Source organism: Phyllostomus discolor, chromosome 1, assembly GCF_004126475.2.
Source record: "Phyllostomus discolor isolate MPI-MPIP mPhyDis1 chromosome 1, mPhyDis1.pri.v3, whole genome shotgun sequence".
NCBI classification, from domain to species: Eukaryota; Metazoa; Chordata; class Mammalia; order Chiroptera; family Phyllostomidae; genus Phyllostomus; species Phyllostomus discolor.
In genome coordinates, this window is record NC_040903.2 from 7,557,764 (window position 1) to 7,582,324 (window position 24,561).

General features: G+C 48.2%; 1 protein-coding gene across 5 annotated transcripts in view; it reads left to right on the forward strand.

Moving 5' to 3' along the window:
* CC2D2A (coiled-coil and C2 domain containing 2A) overlaps window positions 1–24,561 on the forward strand; it is a 92,555-nt gene that overhangs the window by 61,998 nt on the left and 5,996 nt on the right. Inside the window, exons 24-35 of one of the 5 annotated variants that reach the window (XM_036018850.1) lie at window positions 443–457; window positions 2,810–2,977; window positions 5,801–5,909; window positions 6,020–6,129; window positions 8,450–8,546; window positions 9,241–9,339; window positions 11,253–11,429; window positions 13,606–13,626; window positions 16,188–16,391; window positions 20,812–20,901; window positions 22,560–22,673; window positions 24,211–24,345. In XM_036018850.1, the coding sequence (XP_035874743.1) occupies window positions 443–457; window positions 2,810–2,977; window positions 5,801–5,909; window positions 6,020–6,129; window positions 8,450–8,546; window positions 9,241–9,339; window positions 11,253–11,429; window positions 13,606–13,626; window positions 16,188–16,391; window positions 20,812–20,901; window positions 22,560–22,673; window positions 24,211–24,345 (1,339 nt within the window). The remainder of the gene's footprint in view (window positions 1–442; window positions 458–2,809; window positions 2,978–5,800; window positions 5,910–6,019; window positions 6,130–8,449; window positions 8,547–9,240; window positions 9,340–11,252; window positions 11,430–13,605; window positions 13,627–16,187; window positions 16,392–20,811; window positions 20,902–22,559; window positions 22,674–24,210; window positions 24,346–24,561) is intronic. The other 4 variants (XM_036018862.1, XM_036018857.1, XM_036018873.1 and 1 more) reach the window with 4 other exon arrangements.

Here is a 24,561-nt window from a genome sequence, read left to right on the forward strand (position 1 = left end):
TTAGAAAAATCTTCAGATTGTTTTAACTCGGGGCGGGGGGCGGGATTCAGGAAAGATGGAGGATAACTTTCCTCCTTGGTGGTCTTGTGCAGTCCATCATTAATCTCGGGACCCTTTCTGTGACTGGACCTCATGGCCTCCCCTAAAAAGGTCATTTCTTAGGCATGTATTTCCTCCCCACCGTCAAGCCGGGAAGGAGACAAAGCATTGCGCTGTCCTCAGCAGCCCCTGACCTTGGCTTTGTCTCCACCCACGTGCAGGAGAGAGGCCGTGCCCGTAAATTCACACGACCCCCTCCTCTCTAGTCCAGGCCCCGAGTCTGGTCAGTGAACGCTGGATTCCGTCATGGAAATTACATGTAGACTCGATGGTGATTTTTCATGCTGTTTTCCCATTTCTTTTCTTTCTTTTTCTTTTTCTCTGCTTTACTTTCTGCATTAAGTTCTGAAGGCTCGGGGTATGTTCTTTCTTCTTTTCATTTCCATTTGTTCTTGGTTTTAAACTAATATGTTTCTGTGTTTAATGGTCCCAGCCACCAAGATGTTCCCACGTGAAGTCTTTGGGAAGAGCCCCACCCATGGGCGGGGGAGGCAGTATTTTCAGGGGGGTGTATCCCATAAGGACCCCCTGGCAAAGGTACCTCTCTACCTCTCCCAGGTCCCAAGCTTGGGCAGGCAGGTGTGCCGGCCGGGTGCTAAAGAAGGGGGGCTGTAATTTGGGACAACATGGTTGGCGCTAGCGGCCATCACGCTAAGGGAAATAAGACAGAGAAAGACAAACGCCACAGGATGTCACTTCCATGTGGAATCTAAAGCACCAGACTCATCATGAGAGCAGAGAGTAGAATGGTAGCTATGAGAGGCCAGAGGGCAGGGGAGCGGGGAGGTGTGCTTTAACGGTACAGAGTTGTGACCAGTAGGTAGAGAAGTCCCAGAGATCCAGTGAGAGCATAGTGACTGCACTGAAAGCCCAGACCTTAGATACTGTGACCACATGAAAGAAATGATAATCATTTGACATGATAGAAGCGTCAGCTAATGTCATGGCGAGAATCATAATCTATGAAGACCTCAGAGCAGCATGCTGTGCACCTTAAACTGAATGTTACGTTGAATGTTACATTCAATTATATCTCCATGAAAATTAAAGTAATAAAATAATAAAACTGTAGATAATGTAGATAATTGCACACACAAATGGAGATTTGCAAAAACGTACCATAATGTCACTCTTCTCACATTTTGTGTGCGAGAGGAGAATTAGCCTTCATAGCTTTACATCATGTTAACGTGCAGTGGACTTACTCCTGTTCTGAGTGAGTTGAGAAGTGAGCATGTGTCAACACCGGAAAAGGAGCAGACGGGCTGTGAAGTCAGAGTGACCTGAGACTGGACCCCAGTTCCCCCTCCCCTATTTAGGAACCTTCAGCAAATCGTATCACCGCTCACAGCCTGCAGTTTCTTCATCTGGAAAAATGGGGGTAAACCTTACACCTGTGAGGATTAGAAATTGTTACGTGTGAGGCACCTTCGTGCACTCTGCTTGAGGCACGAAGGTGCTGATGGAGGCTCACTATTCCGTGCCCTGTGGGACCGAAGTCCCTGGGAAGGAAAGGGAACAGCAGCTCCTGGGAGCCCCTAGGGAGCCACGCCTCCCTGCTGGCAGGCGCCTCTTGGACACAGAGGGCTCCAGCTGAGCTCACCGGGGAGCGGGGCAGCAGAGAAGGCTGCACTGCAGCCTGCGGCCAGCTCGACACAGCTGGCTTGGTTCTGTGCTGTTTGGCATAGTCGGTCATGTCGGCCTCCAGGTGCAAAGTCACATCTGTGTTCCTGCTTAGTCTCTGGGCCAGAATTTAATTATTTACTGCAAGGTCCGTTCTCCCATGAGCCACTGACTGTGTTGCTTTCGTCTTCCGAGAAGTGTGTATCTGACACGACCGGGGTGAGAGGTAGGAAGACGGGAGATCCTCCTGCTCCTCCTCCCCCGCCCTTCCTCCTGATCCCACCTCTTCCTCTTCCTCCAGCACACTCACTAACATCGTCATCATTGCCATCGTCCTGACACTCACCATGCCACACCTACTAAGCGCTAGACCAGTGCCAGGTGCTCGGATGCGCCTCCTCACTTAGTCCTCTCAACAGCCCAAGAGGGAGCTACGGGCCCCATTTTACAGATGACAAAACAGAGGCTTAAAAAGGTGATATCATTTGCTCAAGGTCAGAGAGCAGAGCCAGGATGCACACCCAGTGTTGTCTCACACCAGAGAACGAGGTATCCCGGGAAACGTCTGGAAAGGCAGTAAATCAATTGCAGGAGGACGAAGAAAGGGAGAGAGTGCTCCAGGGGCTCAAGACAGGGAGTCCGTTCTAGCTGACATGCCTGGGCCTCGGGAAGGGGAGACCCTGCCCTGAAGGCAGGAAAAACTGCAACCGAATGGGCAGATGAGGAGGAAGGTGGGGAGGGAGGCACTCCACGTGCAGGGACGGACCAAGGCGGAGAGGAAGAGAGACGGGGCCCGTCGGAGGGGCTGCGAGGCAGGCGTGGCAGAAAGCACGGCAGGAAATGCTGGGAGGGGCGAGAGCACCCTTTTCTTTCTCTGATCAGTAGCAGCTAAAATAAATTGTAATAATCCATGCAGTAGGATGGCTCCCATCCTATGAAAATTTCTTGATGATTTCTACCCTCTTTAAAATAAAGAGAGTTTTTCAGGGGCCTGTGAGGCACCTTGGGGCAGAGCTTGGGAAGTTGTCTCGTGACTTTCCAGATCTTTCTTTCCTTCCGAGTCCTAATCTTGTTCTGTAATCATTAGCATTCTGGGCCTAAGCCTTTTCAAGCTGGCGGAACAGAAGCGACCCCTGAGGCCCAGGAGGAAAGGCCGGAAGAAGGTGACAGCCCAAAACCTGTCCGACGGAGACATCAAGCTGCTGGTGAACATCATCCGGGCTTACGACATTCCGGTGCGGAAGCCGGCGGCAGGGTGAGAGCCCTCCTGACACCCCGGGAGGGGCTGTGCGGGATCCCAGCCCAGTCAGTCTATAGCAGTGCACTCGGGTTTCAGCAGTGTTGTTCTGGGGGGCCGGGCGTCCTTGCCCAAGTCAAAATCCCATTGGTTGTCAGTACTAGAACCAACTCAGTCAACTTAGGCTACAGAAGGGGTCACAGGGACTGTCTCGTGGAACTCAGGCCAAGGGGCACAGTTGAGCTACATGGCAGACTGTAAAGATTAAGGTGGTTCTTCTGAGGCCGCATCCACTCTCTCGAGTGCTTCTCTCTGTGGATTTGCTTCCTTCCTGCATGTGATGGAAGCGATTCATCCAGCCAGGGTACCACCCACCAAGCTTCGGCTTCTCGAGGGAGGACCTGAGGGTCCTAACAGGGGTCAGGTGTTGATCCACGTCCTGACCACCCACGGCCAGAGCAACAGGGTCACTAGCCCGGACAGGTGGGAAACAGTTCTCAGAGACGCAGGTGTGAGCTGAGAAGGTGCCTGCCCCGGGGTTTTAGACACACACGCTACAGACGTAAAGCCACGATTTCTCTCTTACGTGCTCAGGGCAGTGTTATGCTTACGACATTTCTCTACCCGGGGGGCACTGGGGACCCTCAGCCACAGATGAGGGAGCTGAGTTACTTATCCCCTTGGAGGATAAGAAGAACCCAGAAGAAAAACAACTTTTGGCTGGCGTCCTTGCTGGTATAATGAGGAAAGCTGTCACTCATTGTACGCTCACCATATTCTAGGCACTACGCTGGGCACTTCCATATATATTATTTCATCAGCTTCTCACTGCTGCCACCAACTCCATGTCACAAAAGGGAAGACAGAAGTAAAGGGACGATAAGTGGCTTTTCCAAGGTCACCAGCCCTGGATGAGTGCCATTCTAGCCTCGGCATCTTCTCTCCTCCCCAAGTCGTTTTCATACATTTTCTTTCCCTTCCTCCCACCCCATTATTTTTCCTTTTTTTTTTACTAACTCACCCAGTACAGAGCACCTGATCAACACCAGCTGTTCCCCGTTTTATCGCTTGTACATGTCGGTTTAAGCTCTGGGGTCTGTGCCATAGCGTTGCTACCTGGGGCGGTAGCCCAGGCCTCTCACCTTGATGGATAGTGGAGGGAAAGGCTGTTTGTTTGTTTGCTTGCTTGTTTGTTTGTTTTAATATATAGGTGTTTGTCTTATTTTTGGTCTCTCTTGATTTTTTTAAGTGTTAAACACTTTAATTGAACTAACCACCAGGAAGCATAGCGGGTCGCATGGCACACACATTAGTGTAGACTCACAGAGGCGGCCCATCTGCCAGCCCCTGAACTGCGCCGCCCGAGTCTCAGCCCTCTGCCCTTGCGTGCAACCAAACGGAACTTTCCCACCCCCTCTCCGCACTCCTGTGGCCCTTGCGCATCCCTCCAGTCCAGCAAGCATCCCACTACGTTGTGCCGGCTGTTTACGTGTCTGCCACCTGCTCCAGTCTGGGCTGAAGCACGTCCTGCTTGTCTCTGCCGCCCCAGTGTTCGGCGCGGGGCCCGAAGTGCAGAGGGCACCTACCAAATATTTGTGTGACCGTGTAACTGGTGCTGCTCCGGAGGGAAAGGGGTCTTCTCTGGTAGCTGTTACATTAAAATACTCCACTGTGGTTGTCTCATCACTTATCTGAAATGCTTACCTGTGAAAAGGTGAGACAGTCTATAGAAATAGACAACTCACAGCTTGGTAATGAGTGCAGCATATTTGGTGAACATAAAGTTCAGACAAAATACCCAGGGGAGTTGTTCAGAGGAGGGGAAGGTGCCTGGGAGAGGCTCTCTGGACATGACCTTCATTCCTCCCTCCAAGAAGCACAGCTCTTTAAAAGGGAAAGAGGATCATATGGTATCTGTCTTTCACCATCTGGCTTATTTCACTTAGCATAATGCTCTCCAGTTCCATCCATGCTGTTGCAAAGGGTAGGAGCTCCTTCTTTCTTTCTGCTGCATAGAATCCCATTGTGTAAATGTACCCTAGTTTTTTGATCCACTCATTTACTGATGGGCACCTAGGTTGCTTCCAGCACCTTTAACAGGAACCTAAACAACAAAACAAGGAAACAAGCAAAATATAGTCAAAGACACTGAAATAGAGAACAGGCTGACAGTGACCAGAGAGGAGAGGGGAGGGAATTTCAGGGGAAAAGGGGAAGGGTTTGCAGGAACAAGTATAAAGGACACATGGACAAAAACTAGGGGGGGATGGAAATGGGAGGGAGGTGGGGAGGGATGGGTGGGTGGGCTGAATGGGAGTAAAGGACAGAAAACTGTACTTGAACAAAATGATTAAAATAGAATTTAAAAGAGAGAGAGAGAGAGAGAGAGAGGACAAGACACCTGGATCCTGGCTCAAGCGCGGAATCTCTGACCCCACCCCCCAGCCCTTTCCCAGCGAGCCTGGGAGGCCCGAGAGAGATGTTTAGCTGGGATTTGCAGCTTAAGGTTCCTGGAGAATGCAGGTGCAGAGAAAATACAGTAGGACAGGAATTAAACAGAGACAAAGAAGGTTGGCCAGGAAGTTCAGGAATCTGCTACCTGAGAGGGCTTGCGGCTCATTTATAGCCCCCCCGCCCAGAGGAGAGAGAGAAGGGCTCTTTCCTCTGTCGCTAGCCACCTGGAGGTGACCAGAGCAACTGAAGCCTTCTGAAGTGTCAACAAGCTTCGACAGAATGGCTGTCACCTTAGCCACCAGAGCCATACACCCTTGAAAAAACCCTCTTCTCCGTATATAATTAGACTTCCCTGTCATTTATGTTTTCAAACATTTTCCCTCCCAGCAAATTCCAGCAGCCGGCAAGGTCTTCCAGGACATTCGGCGAGAAGCGCGCTGCTTCCCCACCCGCGCACAGCAGCCCGGCCCCCAGTGCTGACTACCCGCTGGGCCAGGTGAGGCGCCCACCCGGGGTGGGTGTGGGTCTCCGCGCAGTCTCGTCCCCCTCGGGCTTTCAAGAATTGCCTAGAAACTTCCTGGTCTGTTTTCTGCTTCATATTTTAAGGTGTTAGTACGGCCTTTTGTAGAAGTTTCTTTTCAGCGAACAATCTGCCACACCACGACAGCTGAAGGGCCAAACCCCAGCTGGAATGAAGAACTTGAACTTCCGTTTCGGTGAGCATATATGTTCCTGGTTAATGCACTGCAGGGTGTGTTGTAGCAGTGGGGAGGCAACAGAGGCTCCCGGGGGACCGGCTAAGGTGAGGGTTCCTGCAGCTAGTGAGCTCAGACCGGGACCAGGAGCCCCGACGCCAGGTCCCACGTTCTGCCTCGTGTACCGCACTGAGTCCGATCGAGAACACGGTGGGGAGATGTCCACGGTTCGAAACTCGGGGGCACTGTTGGGACTCTGGGCTCCTCTGCAGGCTCTGGCTGCCTACAGCCCAAGCTCCCCAGCCCCTTCAGCCACGGCCCCTACACTGCTGTCCCTTTCTTTCTTCCTGGTCTTCCCCAGCTCTGGAAGCGTTAAGTAAATTTGAAACTCCCTTGTTCTCGTAAAGGATGCCGAAGATACAGAAGCGTTTCAAAAAGAAGGAAATCTTACTCTCTGTGACAGCATGGCTAGACCTGGGGAGTATTATGCTAAGGGAAACCAGCCAGTCATTTGTGATTTCGCTTATATGTGGGAGCTTATGGACAAAATAAACGAACAAACAAAGCAGAAACAGACTCACGGACACAGGGAACAGACTGACAGCTGGCAGAGGGGAGAGGGGTTGGGGGGCTGGGTGTAAAGGATGAAGGGAATAAGTAAAGGAAAAAGCATACAGATAACAGTACAAGAGAGAAAGGGGGTGGGGTGGGGGGAGGAGGAAGTGGGCAACAGGGGCAATAAATGGGGCGGAAAGAGACTTGACTTTGAGTGGGGAGTGCGCAATGCAGCCTCAGATGATGTGTTACGGAGCCATACACTTGAAACCTGTATGTTTTTATTAACCAATGTCACCTCAGCAAATGCAATAAAATAGAAATAAATAAAACACACATAGATATTTAAAACATTTTGATAGGACGTTAGATATTTAAGACTCATTTTCTCAGACCTTGAAGCAACCTTAGAAATGATCTAGTCCAATGCTCTACTTTTGTAAACATGCAAAAACAAAACCACACTAAAACCCAAATACAGAAGGCGACTTTTTAAGCGTTAATAGTAAATTCGAGACGGTGACCATCAGAACTAGCTGAGTCGGAAGAAAGGGGCAGATGCCACTATTACACATGGTACAGGCCAGGAGAATGAGAAAACGTAAAGGCAGGAGCTCGACGGATGCCTGCAGCAGCCCCGTATCTCGCTCTCCCATGGAGCAGCCTGCTTCACCGGGCCTTGCTGGACTGTGAGCAGCTCCTGTTCCAGGGGACGAACCTCTTCCCTGCGGGAAACCACTTATCTGTGGGAAAAGTGGGTGGGACCAGGGGCATTCCACCAGCTGCGAAGCAATGGGTTTATGGCCAGAGAAGGGCCTGCCGGAGAGGCACGTGCTGGAGCCCAGCTGCTTGCAGGATCCGCACACCAACACCAGGGGCCGCTGGAGAGCCTGTGTGCAGCCCGTCGGCCCGGCCAGCTCAGCCCTGGCCGGCTGGCTCCTTGCAAAGCTCCCCATGGAATTGATGGTGGGAAGTGGACGTGAGACTCACCAGGACAAGCCAGTGGACAGAGGTTTAGTGCCCTTTCCACTTGGGTGTAGACACTGTTGTGAGGGGGACCCCCAAAACTGGAATTTATTTGTAAAAAATTAAGTATTCTCACATGTTTAAACTTGAGCCACCTTCAAAATTCTGTCCACCTGATACAATACACCTGTCGAGACTTTTTTCCCACTGCTCAAAACAGTGTTTGAACTTGTCGATTTTGATGTCTTTTAGTGCTTCTGCCATTTTTTGTTTCACCTCTTCCTCATAGGCAGAACGTTTCCCTTTGTGGACTTTTCTCATCCAGGGAAATAAAAGAGTCACTAGGGCAGGATCGGATGAATAGGAAGGTTGGAGCACAGGGGTCATGGCGTTTTCGGTCAAAAACCGCTGAACACTCAGCACCGTAGCACAGTGGGGGCAAGTATACTTGTAACTCACCCATCGTGAAATGGGCAAGCGTGTTGCAAGAGTTTCAAAAAAAATTCACTGAAGCCGACTGCAGCCTCTCACAACAACGCCAGCTGGTGCACTGATACAGAGGGGTTCCTAGAACACTCACCTAGGGGGCAGCCTGTCTGACAAGGGGCCCGCCCTCCAGAAGGTAACTCTGGTTTTTTGGGGTCCCCCCTCAAAAAAAAAACGCCCATCCCTGTGTAAGATAAATCCCTGAGCGGAAGCACTGCTTTAACCTGCGTCTGTGTTCCCGATGGAGTGTTTTTTTCACACTTGGACGTTTGAATGCTCATTATGTCTCGTTTCCCACCCTCGCGGCCCCTGGGTCACACGTGCCCACTCGCAGGGCCCCGAACGGGGACTACAGCATGACGAGTTTGCAGTCGGTCAAAGACGACGTGTTCATTAACATTTTCGACGAAGTCCTGTATGACATCTCGGAGGTGAGTTCATGGCCTGAGGAGGGAGCCCGCCCTCATTTTCGCAGCCTCTCTCTGCGCTAGAAGACCTGAACCCACTCCCCACCCCCTCTTGTGTTTTAGATGTCTGAGACCCGACGTGTATCAGTGGGGAAGGGGAGGAGGGAGAGTAGAAAAATCGAAGTAGTGTTTTTATTTTCAGCTGAGTGTCGCTGTGTTCCAGGAATTGCACCTGGTGTTTCCTTTTTTTTTTTTTTTAAGATTTTATTTATTTATTTTAGAGAGATGGGGAAGGAAGGGAGAAAGAGCGGGAGTGAAACATCAGTGTGTGGTTGCCTCTAGCACACCCCATACTGGGAATATGGCCTGCAACCCAGGCATGTGCCCTGACTGGGAATCGAACCAGTGATGCTTTGGTTCACAGGCCTGCGCTCAATCCACTGAGCTACACCAGCCAGGGCCGTACCTGGTGTTTTCATACACCTTTTCTTATTTAATTCTAAAATAACGCTATGAGGCAGATTGTTAAATATCCAATGTATTGATGAGGAAACTGAGGTTCAGGCTTTCCCGGGGCCCCAAAATCATGAAGCATCTGAGCCAGAAAGTGACTTCGGTCGTCTGACCTAAGCCCCCATCCTGCCCCTCTCTGCTGCAAAATCCGTTCAGTGAGTGCCTGGAGCGCTTTAACAGCCATCGCTACCCCCCTCTCCTCTAGGATGACCGGGAAAGAGGAAGCGGAACCCACACTCGAATCGAGAGACACTGGTTGGGGTGTGTGAAGATTCCATTCAGCACGATCTATTTCCAGGCAAGGGTAAGCATGGGAGCTCCGTGGGAACAGGGCACGGCTCCATCCGTCTGCCCGGCAAAGCTCTCCGTGCGGGCATGTGCCGCCGGCGCTGAGCCGCCGGTTTTCTGTCGTATTCGCACCACCTATTAAACATCCATCTTCCTTAGAGTTAGTTGTTAATGTGTGACTGGTCCAATCTGAGGATTTCTTAAACATTTAAGTAGAAGTGAAGGAGAAGGTGGGATGAAGTGAAAACGTGTCAAAGTGACAAAGTAGAATGGACAGGTGCCCCAAAGTGACTTGAGCAAAATGGGACAGTGGACGGCCCATTTAGTCCAGTGCATTTCGTGAATGTTTCTGCAGTCCTTGCTATTTCAAAGGTGGCCAGTGGTCAGTAGAGACCCGCTCACCTAAGACAACCTTCTTCAGAATTGAGCAATTTTTCTAAAGGGGTCCATTAGCCTGACAGCTCCTGAATGACGTGTTGCCTCCAAGCCGGGACAGTTGAAGATTCGGACATGGCTCCCACACCCCAGGATTCAGTCCCTGGCCACAGGGGGCTCCGAGCCACAGGAGCGGGGCTCCCCTCACACAGCCGAGGAGGATCGGTGTAATTGCACAAGCGGCACACACCTGAGCGCACAGAGCAGCGCTGCCTGGGCCACAGCGTCTCCAGCAAGGCCAAGGCCAAAGGCAACTCTGAGAGGATGGACTGGTTGGAATCTCAAAGCCCATTGGGTACCGCCATCCTCCCTAGACAAAAGGGACAGTCTGCAGGTGTTGCTACGGGCGCCCCTCTTTGAATACATTTTAAATAAAAATTTTAAGCCCATCATTTTGCAACTGCAATGGCCCATGTTGTTGGCCACTGCCGAATCTCACCTGTGGAAGAGCACTCAGGAGAAATGACTCCTGATGCCTTCGTGATAAACGAATCTCCTTGACTCTACCCAGGAAATGTCCCCTCCTCCCTAGAAGGCATATTCACTCACAATTCGAGCTCTTTCCCTATTTCTCCCGATACACAAATGCCACTAAAAAGTGAAACAATAATTTGAGTTCTATAGCTTCCAATTCCAGGTTGCAGCCCTGAGTAGTTGTGCAGCACCGGACAGTCTTTGATACACACAGCGTTGCGTGGATCATGCAAGGGTTAAGGGCGCTGCCTTTCGGAGCCTCTGCATACATTAGGTCACTTGTAACCCATCCAGCCCACATTCACTGAGTCCCCGCTGGGTCCACGAAGCCCGGCTGTGCACTAGAGGAGGGCGCTACCAAAGGCAGTGAGATACGGGCTCTGTTCTCTGAGAGCGACCCTCTGGGGGCAAATGGGGAAGATGCACACAGCCGCAATGTCCGACAGACCGGGTCGGGGCGACAGATGAAAGAAACGGACTGCATGGGAGGCTGGTGCCGACGACAGAATAATTCACGAAGGCGGTAACCACTGACCGGAGCCCCGAGAAATCATTAAAATTCTGAAAGGTGGGGATGGGAGGCCGTGGGACATTCTAGAAAAGGGGGGTGGCTGCTAGCCCACACCTAATGAGCAGTTAACCACACTCCAGGCATTGCTCTTCGTGTTTTTACATCTATTAATGCACTCAGCACACACGACTGCCCTGCAGAGTAGGCACTATTACTGTCTCCTTTTACAAATGTGTACACTGAGACACTTTCGGAGTTTCCTTCGGGAAGTGAACCCAGGCTGTCTAGTGTTGGCATAACTAGCCCACACTCCGCTGGCCCAAGGAAAGAGGGCGGCAGAAAAGACAGCCCTTTCTGTGGGTGCTTCGGGAGGCCGGGCTAGGAAGAGGGGGCAGGCCTCCAATGCCAGGCTGGGCAGTCTACTGAATTCATTTCAGCAACGAGGAGCTGCCTTCAAACTTCTGTTGGAAAATGACCGGGATGTTGACCACGTCGTCTTTCCTCCACAGATTGATGGCACATTTAAAATAGACATCCCCCCGGTTCTCCTGGGCTACAGTAAGGAGCGAAGCGTGATTCTTGAGCGGGGCTTTGACCCCGTCCGCAGCCTCAGCGAGGGCTCCTACATCACCCTGTTCATCACCATCGAGCCTCAGCTGGTTCCTGGGGAGCCGGTTCGAGAAAAGGTAGGTCTGTCTGCACTCTGCAGTCCTGTCTGGCGCTGGCAAAGCATGACAAATGCTGCCAGGCCACGCCGTTGTGACCCGGAGCTCACGGCAGGAGCAGAGGTCTCCTTGCTCCGAGGGCCACTCGGCACTCACTCGGTCCGGACGGACTGCAGGGAGAGAGCAACGGAGTGCATTTGTCCACGGTGCCGGTGACTACGTCAATCAGCAAGGCCAACTTTTAGGCAAAGCAAGACAAATGTAAATATGCTCCCCTTTCAGGAGAATTTTCTCTGGGGGGAGATGACGAAATATGACCGACTAGAGAAGCAGGTCACTCTTACTCTGGAGGTTCGTTGGCCAGCACGCCGACATACATTTGCAGGGCGGACCGCACATCCCTGGCGGTGCGGTGCACTGAATCAATGCAAGAGGATTCTAAGGCCAGGTGACCTTCAGGGGTCACCTCAGTTCGTCTCGGTGCCTTCGGGCAGAAACAAGTATGTGCACAAGTATTCTACTTTTGAACGGCTCTAGAAAAAAGAGTTTCCAGAACTCGTGTGTGCTAACAACTGTGTCCCCCCTTCGTAGGCAGGGGGCGCTCGGTTAACCTAACACGCTGGTGCGGCACTGAGGCCGCCACCCTCATTGGGTGGGGGAGAGGATGCTGGCCCTGACCTCTTACTGTGACGAACTAAGGCAGTGATCAACCTATACTGAGGTCGTACTCTGCCCTGAGCACTCTCTTTGGCATGGGACACACGTTCTCTCCTTCGGCACTCCCGGCTGTCTTGTAAGATGAGTCCCCAACCCGGAGATGAGGACGCGAAGCCCCACCTATGCTGGCTCGCCCAGGCAGGGCACGGCACGGCTAACAGATATCTGTCTCGCCCTACATCTTACATACTCGACAGACACTCACTGGGCCTCTTCTGTGGCCCGGGTGCTTCTCCGGCCCTGGGCGTGCAAGAGCCTAGAAAAGCAAGTAAAACTGCCTTGGCGTTTCCAGTCTCCTGTGAGCCCAAGTTGTTGACCACTCACTGAGCTGCACTGCGTAGATCACGTGCCGACTCTTCACCCACTGTAACTAGACTCGGATGGAGATACATTTTTAATGGGCACGTTCCTCTCTTTTTGTATCGCAGTTTGGTTCAGTGTTACAACTTGGGTCCAGAGGACATAAAGCGTTATTGGAAAAACAAAGCTACTGAAATGCAAGTTAATCTTATATGCTGGTTTTTGGCCACTAACGTTATGACGAATATGGTCTCTAGAAAGCATGCTAGAATACATGCATTCTGAAATAGTTCAGAAAAGGAAACATATTCAGAATGTTTTTCTTCCTGTGTAAACTTGGGAGAAAGCCAACAGGCATGTTTACGCGGAAGAATGCTCCCCGACAAAAGAGGATTTCACAACTTCTGTGTATTCTTAGCAGGAGAAAGTCGTCAGCTAGTGCGCCACCTGCAGGTGAGCCTCCAGGCGCCGGGAAAGCTGTTTGGCTGCGGCTGCGGCTGCGGCTGCGGCTGCCCGGAGGAAACCAGACTCCCTGTGCCTTGCCCCGTTCAGGGGCACTGACCTCCTATCACAGAAAGTTCCGGAGGCCTCCAAGGCTCCGAAACATAGTTCCCAGGCCTTGCAGCCTCCCATCCTTGAAGCCGGTAGCCAGGCTCTCCGCTGCGGCCCCTGGCGGCATTGCACCGCCCGATTGCGGCTGCGGGAAGCATTTCTCTCAGATCTCTTACAAACCAGGCCTCAGACGCCCCGCGGAGCCCGGAGCGGGATGCGTTTTGGTGAGGAAGGCACTTTGACTACCAGCACCCTGCCGGCCTAGCACGCAGAGGCGGAAACGTTTCTCGGGGCTCCCCTGCAGATTGCTCAGGGAAGCGCAGCTCCCCTTCAGAGAATAGGGACCCACACCACACGTGGAGTTGTTCTGCCATTTACAGCAACCCCCAGGATTAGCAAATGAGTCTCCCTCCCGCCCCCATCCTCCCCTACGGCACCATTCCACCTGATTTTTTTTAAAGGTGTTTGCTTACTCAAAGAATTGTCTAAAAAAATCAGTAGCAGAGCCTGAACTCATTCTTATATCCCTACTTTACACCGTCTTGGTTTAAAACAAAAGTTTTTGAAAATGGATTATTTCTGTTGAAGTTTTTCCTCGTTTCTCTTTTTTCTTTCTTGCCTCTGAGAGGTGAGTGAGATGCTTAAAAAGGTACACGTGCCCGCACCCTTCACATGTTGACCATTTGTCCATCAGCAGTTACTAGGGCTTAAGTAGCTGCGTTTGTCCTCTGCCTCCTTTTGGAACGTGCTGGGTCCGGATGCGTGTGCACGCATCCCCTTGGCAGTGAACTACAGACGTCTGTGGTTCCACGAGGCACGTGCCGCGTTGTCTTTAGGCCCACTTCATTATGTCAGAAGGATTCTCACGTAGCTAGGGCTCTGGGAAGCCGTAGGCCTGAATGTCACCCGCGTGCTGGGAGCTACCTCCTGTGTTCTCAAGTCCATAACGCTCATGGGCAGCTTCTTACAGAGACAGCGTGTCTGTGACAATTATTCCTGATCAGCTGAGCTGTCGCAATGTAAGTATTCAAAGGGAGGATAAACCCCTCCAGCTTCCTGTAAGTATTTACATTAACCTGGAGGTTAAAGAGTCAAGCCAGTTAAGAATCCTCCAACCTTCACATTAAATCGAATGGTGAACTTGGCCCGAATTTATTTAGCATGGAGCTTTTGCCTGGCACTACTTAGGCTACCCGCATAGCGCGCTAGTCTTCACATGACTGTTTCACGCCATGAAACGGCACCCCGTGGCCTAAAGGAGGTACTAATGACCACTGGTGCTCACTGCACGCCCGGTGCAGGGAAGAGCAAAGAGTGGGTCCAGCATGGGCCCTGCTCTCAAGAAGCAGTAATTACAGAGTCAAAATACAGTACAGAGAACATCCAGGTCCAAGCAGCAGGAAAAGGCTGACACACTTTTTTCGAGATTTTCATTGTGCTTCCTGGAGGCGGCCTGGAGCTGCCCGTCTTCACCGCACAGGGCGCTGACCCCCATAGACGTCCCGGTCAAGCACTGGAAGCACCCAGCCGCTTGCTAATGTTCTCCTCCGGACTAGAAGTTCCTCGAGCGGACTGTGTCATACTCCTTCATCCAGGGTACCTGGAACCTTGTAGACTCTCAGAGACATTTTTCAAATTGGAGGAATGAATGAGTTTAAAGGAAACAGGGATGAAGTTCCACTGGGTGCTTCACACCACCCTTGTTTCATAATTCCCCCTCTTTTTAAAATTACAATTACTTCTGGTTTGACAGTTCTACTGTAGGAGCCTGTGACACACCCACACCAAACCTGAGAAGCTCACCTTTTTCATTTATTTATTCCTTACTACACCCAGTGGGTGGCTACCATGTCTTGGCACTACACTGAGTTGTAGGTGGTTGTGAGGATGATGATGTTGATTCCGATGTCAGGGTGACACCCCAAGAGAACAATATATTGGCTTTTGGAGATGCCTTTTTCCCTGCCTCACCCCCTCATCTGCTGCCCCAATTTCTCAGGTACAGAAATCGAATTAGAAACAGAAGCCATGGTCCAGCTCCAATATAAGAGAAGTCAAGAACAATTAGAATATTTTCAATTCTAGTTGAAGTCATAAAAAGTAATGTGATATTTTTTTCATTCACTCAACAATAGTTGTTAAACGCTTACTATGTGCTAGGTAGTAGTATTCTTGGTACTAGAGATAAAACCAAGATCAAAACAAAATCCCTGACTTCAGAAAACTTCCTCAATGGAGAAGAGAGAGTAAATAAACGTTATCATATGTCAGTAGTTTTAAATGCTGAAAAGTAGAGATGGGGGGACAGCAGAGAATGAGTGAGGGAAGCTGGGTGCATTTTCCCTCTCAAAGAAGAAAACCATAAAAACGAAACAATAATCTTTCAAACACTGCCTAGAATCTAAATTCTACTTAAAATTTAATTTTCCTAATAAAATTTTATTTGTGTTTGTCCTGAAATCTCTTGAAGTGTAAGTGACAGTGCATGTATTTTTATACTAAGCAACAAAAGTCTTGTGAAAACATTTTAAAGAGCTGCTTCTTTTCGTGCAATTTTTAGCAGTGGCTGGAGGGGAAACGGCAATTGAAATGTGGTCTGTCTCATCTGCTTTGAGTTATGTTTAAAAGTCTAGGAATTCATAGCTCATCTTGGATCAGAGACCCTCTTAAAATAACTATTACACATTTGATGTTTCCAGCTCCGCTTCTTTTCCGTGCGAGGCATTACTATTATTTATTGCGTTGATTACGGATTTGAAACGTTTTCATACATCCATGTACCTCTGTAAACTTGCTGTCCATTTAAGTTGCTTAAGCTTTACGTATGAGATTTTAGACTCCTGAGTTCTTCTTCCCTCTAAAACCAACATCAAAATACCATGGAACTATTGCTTGGTTCTCATCAATCAACATTAGTACATCAGTTTAAGTTTTATATGTTATTTTATTAATCCTATATGGCTGCTTGTCTGTTGACTATTCTCTTTTAATCCTGCTTCAATGTATTTTAAGTATTTAATGAATCTAATTTTAAGATTGTAAATATAATTAAAGCTTCAGGGACTCCAGAGCATGCCAGTGTCGGAAGGGGTCATTCATCCTACTTCCTGGGGCACGTACTTATCAACAGTCCACGTGGACTAGATCTGAACAGGGTTATCGTGTCTCCTATAATCATACATAAGCTCCATGCAGTCTTTCTTTTTGAAGTTTGATTCTCAGGAAGATGAGAAGTTACTTCAAGCCACAGAGAAGTTTCAAGCTGAATGCGCCTTAAAATTCCCAAATCGCCAGTGCCCGGCCACGGTGCTCGACCTCAGCGGGAAGACCGTTTTCGTCACCCGTTATCTCAAGCCTTTAAACCCTCCCCCGGAGCTTCTCGAGGCTCATCCCAACAACCCGCAGGCCACGGCAGTAAGTATGTCCCAGCCAGCCAGCGCTGGTGCGGAACGTGGGTCAATTGCAATGTCTTGCCATCTGAATTACCACAGTTCATAGTATAGCCTTAAAAAAGTAACTACACTGAAGTCCTTGGTTCATTCTCTCCACCATTATTGAGTGCTTACTGTATCCCTGACACTATGTTGGGTGCCAGAAAATTAATGTGTGGAAGATGCTCTACACTGCACAGTGCCTTACGTAAACATGTCTTCGTTATGCATTCTCCATAACTTCACTAGGACTCGAACCTAGGCCTCTGACTTGGGAGCTCACGCACTTCCTACTAGTCCAAGGTAACTATTCAGTGTTATCCTTAAAGCTGTGAGCATCAATGAATCCAAATTAAGCGACAGTGATTTCCAGTACTGGAGCACTGCGGAGGCAAGCCGTCACCGCAAAGCACGCCCACGGTGAGCGGGCCGTGGCGCACACGGGCGCACCTTCCGGTGCACGCAGAGGGCCGCTCTCACGCTCATCACGACCTGGTGTGAACGGAAGCCCCACGAGAAGCAGGCTGCTCTTCAGTGGATACTGCAACCCCTCACTGCCTTTGCAGAGGAGAGATGAGGGAGTGGCTGCTAATACGTTAGTAACACAGTGATTTAGGAACAGGGAAAGTGATGTATCTATTTGCAGATACAAGTATGTTAAAAAACCCTTGTGTTCCACATTTCATTTGCATTTTTTATTAATCAGCTTTTATTGAAAACCATAAAGGGACTTCTGTTGTCTCTAACATAGTAGAAAGACGTGCAGAAAACTTCTCCCAGCACAGAGCCTTTAAGAGTGATGAATAAAATATTTAAAACGTTTTAAAAATCATGGCTGAAATAGGAAGAGACAGTGAACAGCAAGAGAGCAAGATTCCAGGCAGGTGAGGGCTTGAAACAGTGTTTGCCCTGAGGCTCCGAATCCCGGAACTCCTGGCGCTGGGATTCCCCGGGCTGCCGCTGGGCTGTGGAGGCAGGAGAGAACACCCGGGGCTGGAGCAGGGGAAAGGCCGGACTGGAGGCTCCCCTGCCGTTAGGACCCTTGCAGGGTGGTACCCGAGGGTGAGCCAGGAGATACCCGGCCCTGCGGGAGGTCCTGCCGGCCTCTCCCGTGACTCTGGAAGGAGGCAGAGGCTCTCCCGGGGATTCCTCTCACAGAGCTGTATTTATTCACACTTAGTGCTGGAATGCATGCAACCACATGACCCCCCAAAATTTAATTGAAAGTATTCCCTGTTGGTAATGCCCCTAGATCCCTGTCAGAAGCAAACAAATCCTTCTAGAAGAATAGGCTTTAAGCTCAGCTTTTTCTGTGGAACTCAAAAGATTCCGCAGAAAGAGTTCCAAGCAACGTGAACACGCACGAGCATCAGTGAAGAAGTCAGTCACCGGGAGGAAGGTGCGAGCTGGCAGGAACAGCGGCTGCAGAGGGGCTGGCCACCGAGACTGCAGATGTCAGGAGGATCAGGTCGAGCGTGGAAAGCACAGATGTGTAATACGTTTCAGAAATCCAGGGAACTGAATGGGTAACAAAAGAACAGCAGACTACCAGAACCGGCAGGAACATGTTAAAAGCACATGTAGAAATAAAGGATAATATATTTAATATTAAAAATTAAACAGGTTAAGCACAACATTAAATACGGTTAGATACAGAGTTAAGGTTCATACAGTGAAATGCAGAATTACTGAACCGGAGTACACATACAAAGAAGTCACTTGGTATGGAGCACAGAGACAGAAAAAACACAAAGGAATGGTTAGGAGACACAGTGGAGGATGGGGGACCAAACTGTGTGTAAAAGGAGAGGAGTGATATTAAAAGAGAAAGCTGAGGATTTTCGGGATTTGATTAAAGACAAGAACCCTCCAATTCAGGAAGCCCAGCGAATCCTGAGCGAGACGAGTACAAAGAAATGAAAATCCAGGAATACCAGAGGGAACCACGAAGACAAGGCTGACCTGAAAAGCAGCTCAAGAGGAAACAGATCATCTACAAAAGAAAGTGGTTAGGCCAATAGACTTTTCAGCTGCAAAAATGAAAGTCAGAAAAGGAATACTTCAAAAGACTGAAAGAAAATAGCCATCACACTAATCATTTATTGCCACTGAAACTACCTTTCAGACAAACATTGGGAGAATTTACAAGCAAACAATCCTCACTTGCAGAATTCCTTAAAAATATGCTTCAAAGAGAAGGAAGACTCTTAGAAAAATTCTAGATGCAACATATACTGCTAGGTTTAAAAAAAAGGAAATGTATGAGGGAATCTGAAACCGCATTGTTTTCATAGCAATGAAGACAATAATGTGGGTGAAAAATCAGGATGGAGTCAAAAATCCTGAAAAAAAAGTGGGTGTGTCAGGACAGGATTGGTAAAATTTTTTTCAACTTACCGCCTTTGTCCTCTCCCACCTCCCCCGCCCCTTTCCCTCCAGCAGTCACCACACCGTAGTCTGTGTCCGTTTGGGGATTTTTTTGCTTCGTCCCTTTACCTTTTCCACTGGGCTTCTCGAAGCCCCTCCCCTGACAGCTGCCAGTCTGTTCTCTATGAGTTTGTTTCTATTTTGTTTGTTAGTTTATTTTGTTCATTAGATTCCACATGTAAGTGAAATCTGGCTGGTTTATTTCACTTAGCATAATACTCTCCAGGTCCATCCAAGCCGTCATGAAATGGAACACCCTCATGTGAGTATCTTCCAAGATGAGGAGAGAGACATTTATTAACTTCTGAATTTGAATGAAATTTTCACATTGAAATTTGAGATTAGAAAAGTGAATACTATGATTTCCAAACTAGCAGCAAAAGAAAAAAAAAAAGAAATGAAATGGGTTGAAAGGAAATGGGGAGGGGAAAATATATAGAAAAACTGCAAGAAATAAAAAAGCACACACAAAAATCACAGAACAAGGTACTGAGAATAGTCTAAATATTTACCAATAGTCACAATCAAACCTAAGGGATTAACTTTCCAGTTAAAAGACGAAGACTGTTAAAAAGAGATGTCCAGTTTTTAGTGGAACTTGACGAGCTCATTCTAATATTTATGTGGCAGTGCAAAGTGTCAGAAACAGCTTAGACAATCCTGAAAAGTAAGAACTCGGTGGGAAGATTTGCCATGCCGTACATCCAGACTGCTGATGCGGCCACGGTAATTAAGGTAAAATGGTATGGGTAATACTAAGAAAAAAATAAAAGAGAATAAAAACTCCAGAACAGACCCACTCAAATATGACCTATTCAAACATGATATATGACAAAGCAGGCAACAAAAATTAGTAACAAAAAGATGGAGTATTACATAAATTGTACCAGGATCAATGCTTTTTCATATAAAAGAATAAAAACAGATTTCTACTTCATGTCATTCAGTTACAAATAGATGGAGGATTTATATATGAAAAGTATTTCTCTCTACAAGTATATGACCTGAGATAGCAAGTGTTTCTTAAACCAGACAAAGCAGCACAAACTATAAAAAGAATGACAAATTTGACCACATTAAAACTGAGAACTTGCCCTGGCTGGTGTGGCTCAGTGGGTTGGGCATGATCCTGCAAACCGAAAGGTCTCTGGTTTCGGTTGCCCGTCAGGGCACATGCCTGGGTTGCGGGCCGAGTCTCCCTGTCCCCTCCCCACCCCCAACCCCAACCCCTCAGTTGGGGGTATGCGAGAGGCGGCTAATCGATGTTTCTCTTGCACGTCAATATAAAAAATAACTTAAAAATATGCACAATAACCAGAAACTCACAGAAGTGGAAACACAAGAGGCCATATGAAAAGATGTTCAACCTCCTTATAAATTACACGAATCTGGGTTATACCCGCAAAGGTGTCCTCATCATGGTTTCTAAGGACAACTGTCCTCTCAGAGGGAGTGGGGCTCCTTGGAGAAATGGCTGTCTTCAGGGCTGAGCTAGTGAAAACACGAGATGACCCTGGAGAGTCTCGTTTTACCAGAGTAAGGGAGTGGGGAGGGAAAGTGATAAGGACATTTCAAAGAGACACCGGATCTGCGAACCAAAGCATCGCAGATTCGATTCCCAGTCAGGGCACATGCTTGGGTTGCGGGCCAGGTCCCCAGTGGGGGCCACGTGAGAGGCAACCACACATTGATGTTTCTCTCCCTCCCTCCCTTCCCATCTCAAAAAAAAAGAGACACCAGAGCCAGTTTCTTCATCTGTAAAAAATATGGGCAATAACAATACCCGTCTTCATAGGATGCTGGGTGAGGATTGAGTGGGCTAGTATTGGTAGAACACTTGGGAAGCACTTGGTGAGCATTCATTTTATTTTGTACACGTTTGTGATCTGTGACACTTTCCTGCAGGGAATGAGACCGAGAATCCGGCTTTCTATTTATTAGAAATTATTTCGTTAAAGCTAATTTCGTTTACACAGGAGCTGGTGGCGCGATACGTGTCGCTGATTCCGTTCTTGCCAGACTCCGTGTCGTTTGCCGGGATCTGTGACTTATGGAGCACGTCCGACGTAAGTAGTTCTTCCGCACAGACTGAGTAGTTGGAGCTGACTTCTCAGAGTGTTAGCTAAACAGATTGTGTACTTTTAAATTACAACATGCTTTTAGTCATTACAAAATCTACTGGTCTGTCGTTGAGTAGGATGAGCTGAATTCTCATGTATTTTTTTTTCTTTCTGAATCAATCTACCCAAAGATCAGAAGTTTACAAACATTAGTTATTTGCAGAAATAAATTAAAAAGCACTTCAGATGTCTTAATGCTGATAGGCTCCTAGTATTGCTTTATCAATATTCCAGGTTTATTCATTAAAAAAAAAATCAAAGCTACACCCTCCGCTACATTTGGAAATCGTATATCCCTCAGCCTGTGGGCTTCCTTCTGAAGGCATGCCGTGTCCCTATGCATTCGGTATGCGCTTCTCGGCCACCTCCCACAGATCAGACACTGCACGAAGTTCTGGCCGTTGGCCAGAGCCTGGCCTCGGCCCTCGGGGGGCGCCCAGTCTGTGTGCCACGTGCCTCCCAGCCGACTCTCTGGCAGGACGAAGCAAACCCACGTCTCTGTATTCCTTCTGTTTCCGGGTCTCGTGTTACACTGTGTTTGCATGAAGTTAAAATACAGAACTCCCTTTGAAGGGTAGCTCTAAACCAAAAAAAAAACAAAACAAAACTGAAGGGCTCTTTAAATTTTCTGTTCCCCAACATATTTTGGCAACATAACATTGACAAAATTTTAGAGATACAAGTTTCCACCATCTGGAGACACCTGTGGGAAGATGGTATGGGAAAGACAGTCTATGTGCTGCCCCAGAGCCCGGCTGGCTTCCCCACCGCCCAGGCATTACCCCGCCCCGCTGGGCCCCCACTTCCCCTCTGTATGACACTGTAAGGACGGATGCATGTCATTATACATTTGTCCAAACTCACGGGCTGTCCAACACCAAGAGAGAACTGTAATGTGAACCTCGGACTTTGGGTAATTATCATGTGCCAGTGTAGGTTCACCAATCGTAACAAAGCTGCCTACCTATCCGGTGCGGGATGTTGAGGGCTCAGCTGTGCACACGTGGGAGCAGGGCTTATATGGGAAATCTCTGTACCGTCTTCCCAGTTGTGCTGTGAACCTACCTGCTCTAAAGTGTAGGCGTTAGCCCTGGCCGGGCAACTCAGTTGGTTAGAGCATCTGTGATAATCCAAGGTGGCAGGTTTGAGCCCCGGTCAGGGAACATACAAGAAGCAACCAATGAATGCAGCATGAGTAAGTGGAACAACAAATTAATGTTCCTATCCTCCCCTCTCCCTCCCTCTCTCAAATCAGTAAGAGTTTTAGAAAAATTACTGACAACTTTTAAAAAGTGTTCAGCACACAGTAAGCTGTCATACATAAACTCAGAATGAAATGTAAAATTTTGAAATGTGTCTCCCCCACCCCACAGTATTGACCCTAGAAACCCATATCTTCAATGTCTGAGAAAGCACCATGTCCACTGAAACTGCTTTTTAAAAAAATGAACTAAAATATAGTACCAGCATTTGGAGAGATTTTAAAAATGGGTCATATACTTTAAGGTACTAACTTTAACACCGACTTTTTAACACCCTGTGCCACTTGCTAATCCAGAATGAAGCCATCAGTCACCACAACATAATTCTTTTCTTTTTGTCAGCAATTTCTGGACCTCCTGGCAGGAGATGAAGAGGAGCACGCAGTCTTACTGTGTAACTATTTCCTCTCCCTGGGGAAGAAGGCCTGGCTCGTGATGGGCAACGCCATTCCGGAGGTGAGACGGTGTGGGTGGGCTCTGGCACGGGAGTGTAGCTGCCCACTGGGTGGTTACGTTCCAGATCATAGAGAGAACTGATTTTAACAACTATGTTTTGAGTTGTAAGACAGTGGCCCCGAGATTCCAAAACAGCAGAGAGAACCAGTGATAAGACACGAAACGGTTTTCAGTGGTGCCTGAGTACTGAGCCCTGCACTTTTCAGATTATTTTTTTGCAAATCCGAAGCTTTTCTCTCACACAGCCTCACCTGGCTCTGCCTGTTTAGTATGAGCCTTCTCCTGCCTGTTACTAAGAATTCTGATTCCCTCAGTGACCTAGTGTCAACCAGCGAAGGAGGGAAGGGGATCAGAGGTGTGGAAAGGTTAGCAATATCTCCTTCCTCTCCGACCCACAAAGGGAACAAGGCAGGTAACCACCGGGGCAAAGAAAGTTAGCAGCTATCTTTTGATATTGTTTTGTTAGACTGGAGACTTAGTGACTGCTAGAATTTGTTTCCGCAGCTCTATGCAAATATCCCTACATTTGGGCACCTTGGTGTAACTCTGGGTACAAGTTTAGAAAATCCACGTGGACTGAAACAGCTGGTCCAAAACGTGTTCCAAAAAGAGGCTATGGGGCTCTAGGAATCCTGCAGGAATGAAATAGCACAGGCTGCTGCCAGGCAGGTGGCATCCTGTCTGAATCCTAATGTATTCCTCATCAGGACCTTCCAGATAGCCTGGTGTGAGGACAGGAACCCTGGGCTAGGAAGCCACAGGGCCTGGGTTCAGGGCTCTGCCCGCTCCTCCTGAGCTGTGGGACTCTAAGCAAGTCATTTCAGAACTCCAAGCTCGCAGTGAAACCACAGGGGGGCAAAAATGAGTGAGTGCTCATTGTTGAGAGAATCCGACAGTGCAGACTGTCCCAGGCAGAAAGTGGAGTCCCCCTGCAGGCTCCAACCCCACTCCCAGGGCTAGTCACCCTTAACAGCTGGATATGTATCTTGCCAAATTACCTTCTCTGCATTTACCTAATTATAAATGTTCATCAAATATCACTCACTGTATTAGAAATACAAGCGGTGGGAGGGGTGCAGGGTGGAGGGGAAGAAAGGAGAGAGAAAAATGGGACAACCGTAATAGCATAATCAATAAAATATACTTTAAAAAAGTAGTATTCAGATATAATCAGCCTTTTAGGCAGTGTTGCCTTGATAGGCAGTGTTGCTCTTTTTAAAAAAAATGCAATGCTTATTTCCATTAATAATAGTTCTTCAGCTAATCTTAAACTACTATCTGTTGGTTAAGCAACACAACTACTACCCTGTTTGTTCACTAAACTGCACTATGAGCAGATGCAAGAATTCTGCAAAAATAAACACTGATTTTATTTCTTAAACCCAGCACAACCTAGAACTTCAAACTCATTTTTACCATTAGCCATGGATTTTAGATATCAGGAGTCCAGCTAAAATGATAAATTATTTGTACAAAGTATTCTTGACCTTAATTGCATAATCAGTTGGAAACTCTTTTAATGGCTGTGTTCCTTCAGGGCCCGACTGCCTACGTGCTAACTCGAGAGCAAAGTCACTACTTAATATGGAATCCCTGCAGTGGACACTTCTATGCACAGTTTGATACATTCTGTCCCTTAAAAAGTGTGGGCTGTTTAATAGGTCCCGATAACGTAAGTATTGACATCTCCTCTTGAACATGGTTGGCTGTGGCTTTTTTTTTAACTGACCTACTTACTTAAACATATATATCCAAAACTTTTATATAAATATATACCATTTAAAGAAATGTGGTGTCAAACACAGTTACACAATTGTCCTAAATAATAAAGTTTTGGTTGAATTTGTCACATTACAAAGAAGCAGGATGAAGTTAAAGACTCAGAGGG